Source organism: Leptosomus discolor, chromosome 10 (genome assembly GCF_034619465.1).
Source record: "Leptosomus discolor isolate bLepDis1 chromosome 10, bLepDis1.hap2, whole genome shotgun sequence".
In the NCBI taxonomy this organism is placed as follows: Eukaryota; Metazoa; Chordata; class Aves; order Leptosomiformes; family Leptosomidae; genus Leptosomus; species Leptosomus discolor.
The window spans coordinates 10,088,671-10,100,857 of NC_141400.1; the positions used below are offsets into that span (position 1 = coordinate 10,088,671).

At 53.4% G+C, this 12,187-nt stretch overlaps 1 protein-coding gene across 1 annotated transcript in view; it reads left to right on the top strand.

Annotated features, from left to right (window-relative positions):
• STK10 (serine/threonine kinase 10) overlaps positions 1-12,187 on the top strand; it is a 49,628-nt gene that overhangs the window by 20,881 nt on the left and 16,560 nt on the right. The window contains exon 3 of the mRNA XM_086470923.1: positions 10,362-10,410. Within this exon, the coding sequence (XP_086327049.1) occupies positions 10,362-10,410 (49 nt within the window). The remainder of the gene's footprint in view (positions 1-10,361; positions 10,411-12,187) is intronic.

Genomic DNA, 12,187 nt, shown 5'->3' on the forward strand with positions numbered 1-12,187 from the left:
CATTGGCCTTCCTCTTGCCATCCCTGCTCCACAGAGCGTGACACTGGGAGCCCTGAGCACTTGGAGCTGGTCATGGTCTGGTCCCTGAAGGGAGAGCTCATGAACCAGCCTATGCATGTTGCAATTAACCCTTCCCACAGCGCTCAGCATCCTAGGTACCACAGCCTGGTTGTGGCCGTGTTGACTCCCTCTGCTCTGCATCTCGTAGCTGTTTGCATTCGCTGGCCACGGGAGTTCTTGGATTCTCATCCCTCTGGGATGCTGGTTATCAAGTCGGGATGTTGAATTCAAAGGGGTTGGATATCAGCCCTTGTCAAAAGAAACTAAATGCCCTGTGTGATTCTAGCAAGGGGAAAGGTGCTTTTTGCAATGTCAAAACCATTTGGTTAAACTAAAAGGAGTTTTGATTTGTTCTGCCAAAATTTCAGTAGGAATGGGAATATTTCTGCCAACCTGTGAAGGGGTAGTTCGAGGAAATGTTTTGTCATCTTAGAATGATTTAGATGTGAAGAAATCATCCCCAGCCTCCCTGTGATCAGCAGGGAGATCTGTGTTTCAGGAGGAGTATGCAGTATTATCTGACTTTGTCTTTGATAAAGCTTTCCTGTTCTGAAGTTCCGTAAGCCTTGGATTTCCTCACTTGCTGCTCTGCATCTGCTTTCCCCTGCTCGTTACGGGGACAGACCTTTTTTATTTATTTATTTATTTCAAATATTTTTCTCTGTAGGTTATTTTCTTCAGAAAAAGTGGGGAGAAAAGGTTTATTATATTTAAAGTCTCTGAATAGTGTCCTTGTCTGTAAGGGAAAATTGGCAAGCTTGGAGCACTCTCTTACAGAGAGCTAATTATTTCGCTTCCACCTACAGCATACTTGCCATGTCAGACAAGCTGTTGACATTTGTGCTCTGCTGTGGCAGCAAAGAGGCTTCTGGTGGCTTCTGTATTGTTTTATGGCCTTTGCAGTGTGTGCTGAGGGCCAGCTGCAGCCGGAGGGGAGTGCAGAGCTGGCGGCTTTTGCAGGTGCCGGTGGTTCTTGGGTGTTTTGCCCTCTTGTGTGGACAGCGCGCTGGCCTGGTGGGGCTCTAGAAATGAGGTTGGGATGGATGGCATGTGTCCTTGGTGTGTAGCAGGCTGCTGGAGCGTCTTGCACTGCCTTCAGCCCCCAGCGAATAGCTGGAGCAGCTCAGGCTTCATTTGAATTGGCCCATCTGGCTTATGAGCAACGCTGGCGTAATCTGTTCCCTGTTTTCTTCCAACCCTTTGGCATGTGTTGGGTGAAAAGCATTGGGCAGGAGGGTGGCGGGGAAAGTGCTAAGTTAAGTGGGTGTAGGAATGAGATCCACCTCCCTCCGCTCCGTAATGTAAACTTAATCCTTGGACTTCAGTCGGAGCAGCAGAGGCTGGCTGAGATAACGGGGAGAATCGACATGTTTGGAAACAAAACTTCACTGGTCAGCACAGCCCTTGTTTTTAAAGGAGAGGCTAGATTTGATGAAATGGTATTTAAAAAACAAGGTGTTGCTCCCCAAAACCGGCCCCTGTAGCCCTGCATGCCCTTGTTCTATGGGGTAAAGAGGGGACCCCCTCCTGGGAGGGCTGATCCAGCATTGCTCGACTTGCCTCTTAAATCCAGCAGGACAGCATAGCTTTGCTGTTAGCCACCAGAACTTGGGTTCAAATGTCAAACAGATGGAGTAAAGGACATGCCCCTTGACCATGACTAAATGCGGTTTCTGTGCCTAAATATATCGCTGTGTTCTTTCCACCAGCAAAGAACAGCTCTGTCCTCTGGGGTTTGTGTTGCTCAGAAGCTGAAGCCCCTTTCTCAGTCCTGGGAGGTAGAAATCTGTTCAGAGTTGTTGTCAGAGCCATGAGGATGGGCTCAGCCCATCAGCCTGGCGGACGTGATGGGCTTGGAGGGATGGGATAGAGCCAAATGGGGTGGCTCTTCACCCCGTGCTCAGGTGTTTGGAGGCATCGGGTGCAAGTGGAGGCCCTGACAGGTAGGTGGGGCTGGATACAAGCTGTTCATGGGGAGAGTGCCTGGCCTCCCCATGTGTCCAGGCCATAGCTGGGCTACGGAGGTGGTGCTGGCATCTTGAGGTACACGTGGAGGTTGCCATCTACATCGCAGGTGGCCACTCTGCATGCAGGTCTGTGCTTTGCCTGTGTGCCTCTGGCACAGAGTGGTCTCTGGATGGAGCTTGAGGTCTGGATCCATCATTTATCTGGTCGGCTTTTGGGCAAATGGCCATCTACATTCTTTGTGCTACACTTCGTATTTGCCGCAGCTAGTGTTGCTGGACCAGGGATGTCCCCTCCACGGGTTTTCTGCAGATCTTGGCCCCTGCTCTGGATGCTCCTGACCTTGTCTGAGTCTTCTCAGTGCTACAGTAACATGCAGAGTTTGAGAACAGAGCTAGCTGTTGCCTCTGCCTTTTATTTTCCATGGCATGTGTGTTATGGTGCTCAGCAGTAGCATGGGATGGCCACCAGCAAGCAGCTGGGTGACTTTGATGCTGAAGAACTGGATGGGAAAGCTGGTGTTCAGTAGCTAGTGAACAACCATTGCAGGTAACGGGGCAGGAAACTTTCTGCTTTTCCAGAATCAGGACTGAAGGCTGTAGGAAGATGCTTTCCTGGTCTTGCTCTGTCTCCTCTGCCTCTGAGTCGAGACCAAAAGCCCTAGAGACTGTCTGGGCTCTCAGCTTCCCACCGCTCCTGCAGGGCTTGGGAAGGAGCCTGTCTCGCCAGTGGTGCATGATCCAAATGCCGGGAGGAGAGACTTGCCATGACTCCTCCATACCCTGTCACACATGGGGAGGTCTAGACCGTTTCCTCCTGCCCCTCCTACCTTCCTCCCGCTGCCTGCAATGCCAGAGGAGTCATCCTGTGCTATGGGTGCCACGGTGCTGGTGTGGGCTGTGTGAGGGGCCTCCAGGAACCCTGGTCCTGCTCTGGGCTCGGTGTGCTGAAGGGAGACTCTGTCCCCCACCAAAGCCAGGAAATGTTTTGGGTGGGCTGGGGTAGCTCGCACAGGGGTGCTGTTCCCAAGGTGGGCTCCTCCCGTGCTACAGCGAGGTGTGAGGTCTCCTGCACTGCCAGCACCTCGGGACACCCACATGTGTGTTTGCTCTGCAGAGCTAGAGGAGGAGGAGGAAGGCACCGCAGGCTGTAACTCCCTTTCTGATGGCGGAAGGGCGGCGCTGGGTTTCATGGCCAAAGCCTTCATCCTCGGTGGCTGTGGTCTGCCCCATGGGGCTGGGGGCTCTGTGGGAGCGACTGAACTGCCCGTGCCCCGCTGGGGGGGCAGCAGCGGGGGCTGGCAGGGATTGGGGAAGGGCTCTGCGGCCACAAAGGCAGCGGCTGTCACTCAATGCAGCTGTCTGTTGAAATTCAGGCAGTGGTACATGCCTTGCGGTTTTGACCCGAGGTGATGCCGCCTCGCTGCCTTCTCGCCTCCCAGCCACCAGTTTCACTGCGGTGGGAGGAGGATCCAGACTTCCTCCTTTGGGCAATCCCCTTACAGAAAAGCAGGGCCTGGTCTCTTGCTGCAGCCTAAAAAGCAGCTTTGTAAAATTCACTGTAAGGGTGTGTGTTTCCCCCTTTCCTCCTGCACCCTAGCACGAGCAGGGTCCTCTTGCTCCGCTGCACTGGGGCTTGTCGTGGGGCTGAGCAAGCTGGTGGCTTCTGCGTGAGGTGGCTTCAGGAGTGGTGTCCGTCGCCTGGATGTGCTGGGAGGAAGGGTGGACTTCAGCTCACAGCATGGCTGACGCAGCAGGGTGACTGCAGCAGCAGGCAGTGTGGGGAGTGCAGACATAGCACCTGGGGGTATCGGGGTTTTGTAGGTGGGAGTCCCTGTTAGCTGTTCTGCACCATCCTGCTCACCCACCCTTCACATCGAGTGGCTCATCTCTTTCTGCAGCACCAGCGGAGCCAGGAGGCAGCCAGGGCCCCCAACTCACTCTGGCTGTTTCTCTTTTCTCTTTCCCTTTGTTGCATTTTTTTGCTGAATGTGAAGGATTTCTGCCCCCCACCCCACCACGCTGCCTCTGAATCACAGGAGCAGTTGCTGTTTGCTGTTTCTTCCTCTTTTGCTGTAAGCGGGTGGGCGATGCCAGGAAAGCCCTGCTCTCCCCACTGCGGTACCCACACAGGCACATCTGGCCCCCCAGTTCCTTGCTCCTGCCTCTCCTTCCCAGGTCTGCACATGGGGGACAGCCCAGGGACCTGTCACCCTCCTCCTCCTGTGGTCTCCCTGCAATGGCAGCTCTGCATGGAGAAGGACCCAAAACCTCTGATGGTGAGCGTGGCCGAGACCAGCTGTGGCACACCCTGCTCCTTCTCCATGCCCTGCTTGAACTTGGAGAGCACCAAGATGGAAGTGACTGCTGCTCATGGCAGCATCCCCCCAGGAGCTTGGTGCCAACTTGGCATCCTGGAGAGAAGGAGGTGGAATGGGTGCGATGGCTGGCAAGGAGGCAACCTGGAGAGCATTTCCCTTCACCAGCTCGGTCTATAAATGCAGCACAGTTTACTTTACCACATTTACTTTTCTTATCTCCCCAGTCCCTCTGTGCCAATACAAGGCAGGAGAGCTGACGGCTGTGCTGGAGGGTGGTTTCTGCTGTGGGTGATGATGTCACCTCTAAGTGGCCCCACGAAGGTGGCAGAGTCACAAGGCTGCGTGTGGGTGACAGAGGCTGCCGTGGCAGCAGGATGCTGCGGGTTACCTTTTCCCGGTGGCGGGCAGCTGCTTAAACAAACAAAATGAAACCCTCTGCTGCAGATTAGGAGAGGAAATTGCTGAAGTATTTCAGTTTTGAAGCAGTTTCTGGGCCAGGCAGGGTGGATCTGGGAGCAGATGGATTCTGGGGACACAGGCAACCTGCCGTGCCCACTGGCGCTGATGCTGAGGGCTTGGTGGGAAGGGAGGTGGCTGCGTGGTTATGGCGCTTAGCGCTGTGTGCACCCATGGAGTAATGGCCTGGGTGCTCTGGAGCACCGCTAGGACTCCAAAGCGATGGGACTATTCAACGTGCAACTGCAAAAGCAGCAAAGTCACAGGAAAAGCCTGCAGGCGCCCGCCACCTCCAGTGACGTGGGAGCGGCTGGGCTGCAAGCCAGGGGCTCCTCCATCCTAAGGGGACCTGGTGGCCTCCTGCACAGCCTGCTGCACTCCTGGGAAATGCCTGGCTGCCCAGGGCCACCACCGTGGAGATGAGCGGCCCCCAACTTTCCCAGCTGATGGCTTCCCCCCACCACCACTTTCTGACTGGAAGAGGCATTTCTCCAGTGCTGCTGCAGAGGGAACAGTTCACGGGCCTCTGCCCTCTGACATGCCAGTGGGATGAGTAAGTGCAGGGCTGAGGGTGTGTCCTCTCCTCCCAATTGGGCTTCAATTGAAACCTCAGTTCAGGGACATCAGCTGTTCCACCCTTGGCGACTGTGCAGTGTTTGGTAAAAATATCTTTAAAGATAAGCGCTTTTTTTGTCCTTTTTTTTTTTTTTTTTTTTTTTTTAAATGTAGTAGAAAATTCTAGGAGTTTAAACACACCCAAGGGGCAGGACCAGTCCTGCCCAGGGTGGGAGGAATGAGCAGGCTCTTGGTCCTACCCGGGAGGACTTTGGTACCTGGGCAGGAGATGCTGCTCCTGGTTTGTCAGAGCCGGGAACTGCACTGGGCTCTAATCCATCCTAGGTTTGTTCCCTGGGTGGGAGTACCTCCAGCCCTTAGCTGGTGTGAGGTGCTAGAGGGATTCTTCTGGCACAGTGTCGGATCTGCTGTCTTGAGCTGCAAAGTCATATAATGCTTTTTCATAATGTGTGCTGTTTTCCTGCTGGAAAGATTATATGGCTTCTGCATGCAGACCTCTTCATTCATGCTGTTTCACTAAAGTAATAGAAGAAAAGGGCCCTTTTTTTTTTTTAATAGCTGTGTTCAAACTGTGATACAAAGGTTTTGAGAGGTAACGAGGGTGGGTTCTTTTCTCTGTCTATAAACCAGCTGCCCAAATCTGTTCCTGTGTGTGCAGCTTGTGCGTCCCTGTCGAGCTGCAAATGAGCCCAGTGTGGTGGCTGGGTTTCTTGGCCGTGGTGTTGGAGCTGAGACCACGGGGCTCTGGCTGTGCTGGTCATGTTGCTCAGATAGCTTGGGGATGGGAGCTAATGGCGAATTTTGCATTGTGCCAGTGAGGTGTAGTTGCAGTTGCCTGTGGACTGAAAACGAAAATGCCAATAGTGCATAATCACTGGGATTTATAACAGCTTTGAGGCAGCAGCAGGAAGGAGAGCTCCTGTGGCTGCTGCGTGTTCCCCCCAGCAGCCCAGCGCAGCCCAGGGGCTGAGCAGCCTTCGGTGAGGAAGTCCCTGGATTTCTTATGTGGAGGAAATCATTATAAACAGGATGTTTGCTCCAGCCCTGTTCCACGCTGCTCGATGCAGACCCCACAGCGGGTGCTCAGACCCCAAAGAGGAGGAGGTGTGGGTGCTTTCCCCAGCCCTAATTAGTGTGAAGGAGCCACTTTCAGGATGTCAGCATTGGGGCAGAGACCCCCACAGGTCTTGTGTATCTAGTTCACAAGACTGCAGGAGCTTTTTTGGGACAGGGTGTGCGATACCTCTGTTTTGCAGTTCTGCCGTGGCTCTGCAGCAAGCCCTGTGCTGGGTCCCAGGTCTTGCAGGTCGCAGGGGGACTGGGGGCAGCCGAGCACAGCACAGGCAGCAGCCCAGTGTGGCGTTGAGAGGCGAAGTGCAGCACTGAGACTGGCATTGTCACTAGAGAGGTTGCTGCTCCAGCTGTGGCTTGGGGACACCTCAGTAAAGGGGTGGTCAGCCCATGTATTCAAAGCACGTGGAAACAGTCCCAAGCAGAGAGTTAAAATCTTTGCAGCCCTTGGGTAAATCACCAGCCTCCTGGCTGCACAGATGCACAGGCTCTTGTCAACAGCTCTCTTCTAGGATCCTCCAGCTCATTCTTCGTCGTGGCCGGAGTGGCAGGCTGCCTGCCCCAGGGTGTCACTGGCCACCCGGGCATCCCGCTCCCTGCTGTGGGTCCGGGGAGGGGGCCTGCACAGCCTCCGCTCTCTGCGCGCTTCCTGCATCCCCCAGCTTGCACGCAGAGGTGGCCGTGTGCTGCTGCCACCGGGCCTGCCTTCCTACCTGCTTCAATGGGAAAAGTTGGGTTTGTTTTTTTTTTTTAGGCTGGCCCTGCTACTGGAAGAAAGCGTGTGTGGTGTGTGGGCTATGGGACTGCCAGTTGCATTTGTTTAAATCAGGTTTTCTGGGCTGAAACGAGCCCGTTAGGTTTTTGGATGTTCAGACAATCTGGCCACACACATAATTATTCTTTGGCATCTTTGCCCTTGTTGAAAATGCATATTTTTAAGTTTTCCATATTTCTCGTATTCCCAGTGCCTGGCTTGTAGCCTGCTGTGCCTGCATAAACATACACAGTCATGCTGGTTCAGATGGACTGATTTCCCTAATTTTCTCGTTGCTAGACTGTGAACCTGAATGAAACTTTGTGAGATGAAACATATCCCACACAGATCCAGAGTAGGGTGTGTTTGCTTGGCCCTTCCCCATTTAGATACTCAGTGTGTCTGACCAGAGCATGTTTCAGCTGTGCCAGCTGTGCCCCTGGTAGGAAACCTCAGCACAGCATCTGCCAGGGGGACACCACGCTGGGCTCCCAGGGGCTCTGCTGACCAGGACGGCGGTGACTGTCACCCAGTGGGCTGTCCTCTGTATGTCTTACCCCTCAAAATTAAAATGACATTTCTGTCTGGAGGCTGTGTAAGAGGAGCTGTGTGAGATGCCAGGGGACTTCATTTAGTTGGAACACACAAAGAGGCAGAATCTGTAAAGTTGCTTGCTGAGCATTAGCAATGAAGGCACCAGAGTAACCTGAATGGCAAAGGCCGCATTAACAGCTGATTCAGGCTGGGTTGTTGGAAGTTTTGTGACTGTTTAAATTCAAGAGCTGAGCCTGGTAGCACAGACAAGCTTCTGATCAAGCCTTCTCTACTCACTGAGTGTAAGGGAAGCTTGTGCTTGAGCCCAGGGACCACCCTCTTTGGGTAGGTGAGTTCCTGAGGCACATGGATCGGCAGGAGCAGGAAAGGATTGCTCATGTGAGATGAACGAAACCTTGGACTGTGATTCAGTGATGAGACAAGATCATTTGTAGGGGCAGGTTTTCTGCCATCCAGAGCAGCGCAAAGCTGTGATACTCAGACTTACGTGAGGTCAGGTCTGCACTTTCTGCAGCCACTGCAAACCCTGTGCCATGGGCTTGGGTGATGCAGTAAGCAGTCACTCACTCTTGGCTGGTCTGGGCTAGTAGCAGCTCGGATGATCAGCAGAGGGCAGGTCCCACGGGTGGGATTGTGGTATTACTGTGCAGAGGTACAGTCACAGGCTGGCTGTGCCAGCAAAGCCCCACGTGTTCCCTCAGTGTTCCAGAGCGAGGGAAAGCCCTTTCCCTCCTGGTTGGCAGGCTAGCATTGACGTGGGGCTTGTTTGGGGTTTGCTTCTGGCACTTTGGGTTCTGAGGAGCCTGGGAAGGGCTGGTGTCCACTGGTGGTGTTAGTCTGCTTTGACGAACATGATGAGGAACACTATAAAAATAATTGGTTGAAATGAGCCTCCTAGAGCTGCGTTGGGCTGGTAATGGAGCACAGGGGTCCAGTGGGGATCTCTGTGCCTGAGGAGACCATGGCAGGAGGTAATTCTTGCCTTTCCATTTGCTGGTGAAGCTGCTGATGCTCTGGTTCAAGATATAATGTCAATCAAGAAAAGATGTGTTGGCACGGCCCATTTGTGCAGGGGCTCTGCTGGCCCACTGGCTTCCTCCCTGCCAGGCTCCTGCTCAGCTCCAAGTCAGTGCAGATTTGTTCTCCTGGGTTGTGAAGGGTTTGAATGTCTTCCCAGTTGCTTCTCTCCGTCTGTCTGCTTCATATGCTTCCCCAGCCCTGGTCTCTGGTTATTCTCTACTTCTTCCAATGGCACCTGTGTTATGCTGCCCAACCTGCCTGGGTTTCTCTTCTCAGAATTGTCTCCCCTTTTGGACCTGGACCTTCCTCACTCACAGAGGAATTCAAGGCTTACTGCATCCCAGCATCTGATCCTGCTCCCCCTTCTCTAAAACAAAGCAGTTTTATCTTCCACCACCGACCAGGTCTATAATAGTGTTTCCCTTGTCCACGTGTAGGAACTGCAGGAGAAAAGGGTGGGATGTGGCTTGCCTGGAGCTGCAGGATTAGACCATGGGAAAGAGGGAGCTTGAACCTTCTCCCTTCAGCTCCTGGTCCAGTGCTTAGAGCTGCATTGAATACCATGACCCCCACTTGAAGGGCTTAGAGAGCTGCACTGGTAAACACTGCCTTTGGTTTGTTCAGTCGTTGTCCTCAAAATAAACTCTGGCATTTTACCTCTCCGGTATGTTGCCCCATGTCGCCTTGACAAGGAGAAGAGCTTGTTCAGGAGGTGAAGCATCTCTTCTCCCTCATAACCCCCGGCTGCTTGAAATTTTAATCTGTTTATCTGAACAGCCTCGCCTGCCCTGAAGGGGAGTGCTCAGGCAGGGTTTGTGCAGAGGTGAGGGGGAAGAGGACCTGCACCCCTGAGCTTCTAGGGAAGGGCCCACCCAGTGGGTGCTGCCCACCCTGTGGGGGAACAGCAGGGGCTGGGCAGGCAGGTGTGGGGGACTGGTAGGAGTCTGGGAGAGAAACAGCATCAATCTGGTGAATGTACTCGACCTCTTTATTGACATAGTTTCCCTTGAAATTGCTCAAAATCAAGAGAGCAATGAACTACTGAGCAAAGAGGGGAAAAAAAACAATAATTAAACTCCCAACGGCCCTCCCCATCTTTCATTTGCCAGAGAAAATCCTGCCTGATTTCTCCCAGCCACGTCAGCTCCCAGCTATGACAGCTATCTCATGCTGTTGGCAAGGCCGCTCTCTGGAGCAACCCTCGCTCCAAAATGCGATGGGAAGGGATGTAAGCAGAGAGGAAAGCTGGAGCTGAAGTGGAAGCTGGCTGCTCAGGGTGGGCGTCCAGGTGCGACGGGGCCAGGCACAACTGTGGGGGAGTGTCGCAGCGATGGGGACAGTCCCCCTGAGACAAACACTGTGGGCGTCGTGTAGGATCTGGCGCTGGGGCTTGGGTGATCGTTTGTGCTGGGGATGCCTGGGAGATGTGTCCTGGGGAACACGGAAGCCTCTGCATCCAAAGGGGCAGCTTTTGCCATGCAGGGAAGCAAAATCCAATGCTTTTTGTCTCCTTTTCCCTACCTGGTGGGGTTTGCTCAGTGAGATACAGACCTGACTTTAATTTCTCTCTCTTTATTTCCCCAGATCATGATTGAGTTCTGCCCAGGCGGGGCGGTGGATGCCACCATGCTGGGTGAGTGCAGTGCATGGTGCCCAGCTCTTTTTCCTTGCTTGGGGCGATGCCTGCAAGGCATTTCTAGCCTTCTGGCACGCTTTCAGGGGCAAACTTTGGACAGATGGCAGATGTGAGTGCCCCAGTTTCTGCAGCTACCGTTTCTCTCCCATGAGTTTGCCTATTTTCATACCCGGAGCAGAAGGTGTGGCAGCTCTGGGGCATTTCTTGAGCTACTTTGATGTCCTTTTGTGATTTAAATGCTGCTGGGATCAGCAGATCACAAGGCAGGGGAGAAGGGAGAGTCTGGCTGGAGGGGAAAGATGGCTTTAAATATTTATCTGACAGAGGCACCGTGTGCTTGGGATCCTGTTCCCACAGCTTCCCCGGAAGGGCAGCGGGGCTGAGATGTTTAATCTGGGTGCCTGTCGTGATGAAGCTCCCAGGATTTTCTTGCTGCCTTCTCTGTATGGTATCAGTCATCTGGTGAAGCAGCAGAGCCTCAGAATAAACTGCAGTTTGCAGTAATTCTAGGAATCTTTCCATTTTTAACTCCTCCCTTCCACATAGAGCCACTGGGACCAGGAGTGTGTGGGTGTTCCCCAAAACAGCCCTGGCTGGTACCACAGCCCCTCTGTGCCAGGACTGTACAGATCATGGCATGAGGTGACATCCCCTCTGCACGGCAAACACGGCACTCTGATGTCCTCTTGCCTAGAGCCCCGGGGACAGAGCCATGTGTCCCCAGGGGTTACTCCCTTTCAGCTCTGGTGTTTCCGAAGGCCTTGCTTCCCTTTTATTTCCACAAAAAGTATGGACCCAAATTTGTCATCTTTGATTCAGCCCCTAAAACTTGTACCTCCTTTAGGAAACTTCTTAAAGCAGATCCAAATCGCTGTATGAAAAAGTAGTGCTTTCTGAAGTGCTGGAGGAAATGATGCATTTCCCCTGGAAAATCTCAACACGGGTGCCCTGTCTCTTGGGACACGACAATCCCCCTGAGCATATGTGGGGTTGTGTCCATGGCAGTTGGTCTCTGGAGGACCTGGGACATGGGAGCATAGAAAACCTTGAACAAATGGCCTGGCTGTAGTGCCATCACTCCACAAAAGAGGGGCAAGCGGAGCTGCAAGTTGGAGCTCAGGAATGCTCCCAGCATTAGTAAATTCAGAGTTGCCAAATTCTGCCAGTTCTGCCTCCTCATCCCCACCAGCAACTGGCATTTGCCTTTGAAATCTGTTGTACAAAACCTGTGGCCTGCTGCACCTCACTCTTGCTAGATGCTCCAGGGAGAGTGAAAATAATCAGCCACTTCCCCCAGAGCAAGGGAGATCTTGGTGAGGAAGAAGAGGAACAAAGTGGCTGACCCAGCATCTCCCAGCCTATGATTAAGATTCTCGCTCTGAATGAGCATCTGTCCCAGTTGATGGGGTCCGTCTGTCAGCCCCCATCCTGGTCATGCAGTTTGGGCAGTCTAAGGCTTGGTCTGGTGCATGCTCCATTGTGCTGGAGGAGGGATCTGCACTACAAAGACTTGTGGAGGGAGGGAGGGAAGGTCGGACGATGCTAACCATCTGGAAGTTTGATGGTTTGCAGAGCTGTTGCCTTGGAAAGCGGTCCTGGATGGTGAAGGTGGCCGGGCAGAGCTCGGCAGTGGTCACATATCCCTGCAATCTTCAGCAATAGGGACAGACACGGGGGTATGAACTGGTGGGCTGGTGCCTGTTGCTACCTGTAAAACCAGCTTAGAGCAGTGGGAAGGGGTAAGGTGGGTGAGCATTTTGTTGGCTGTTGCTTT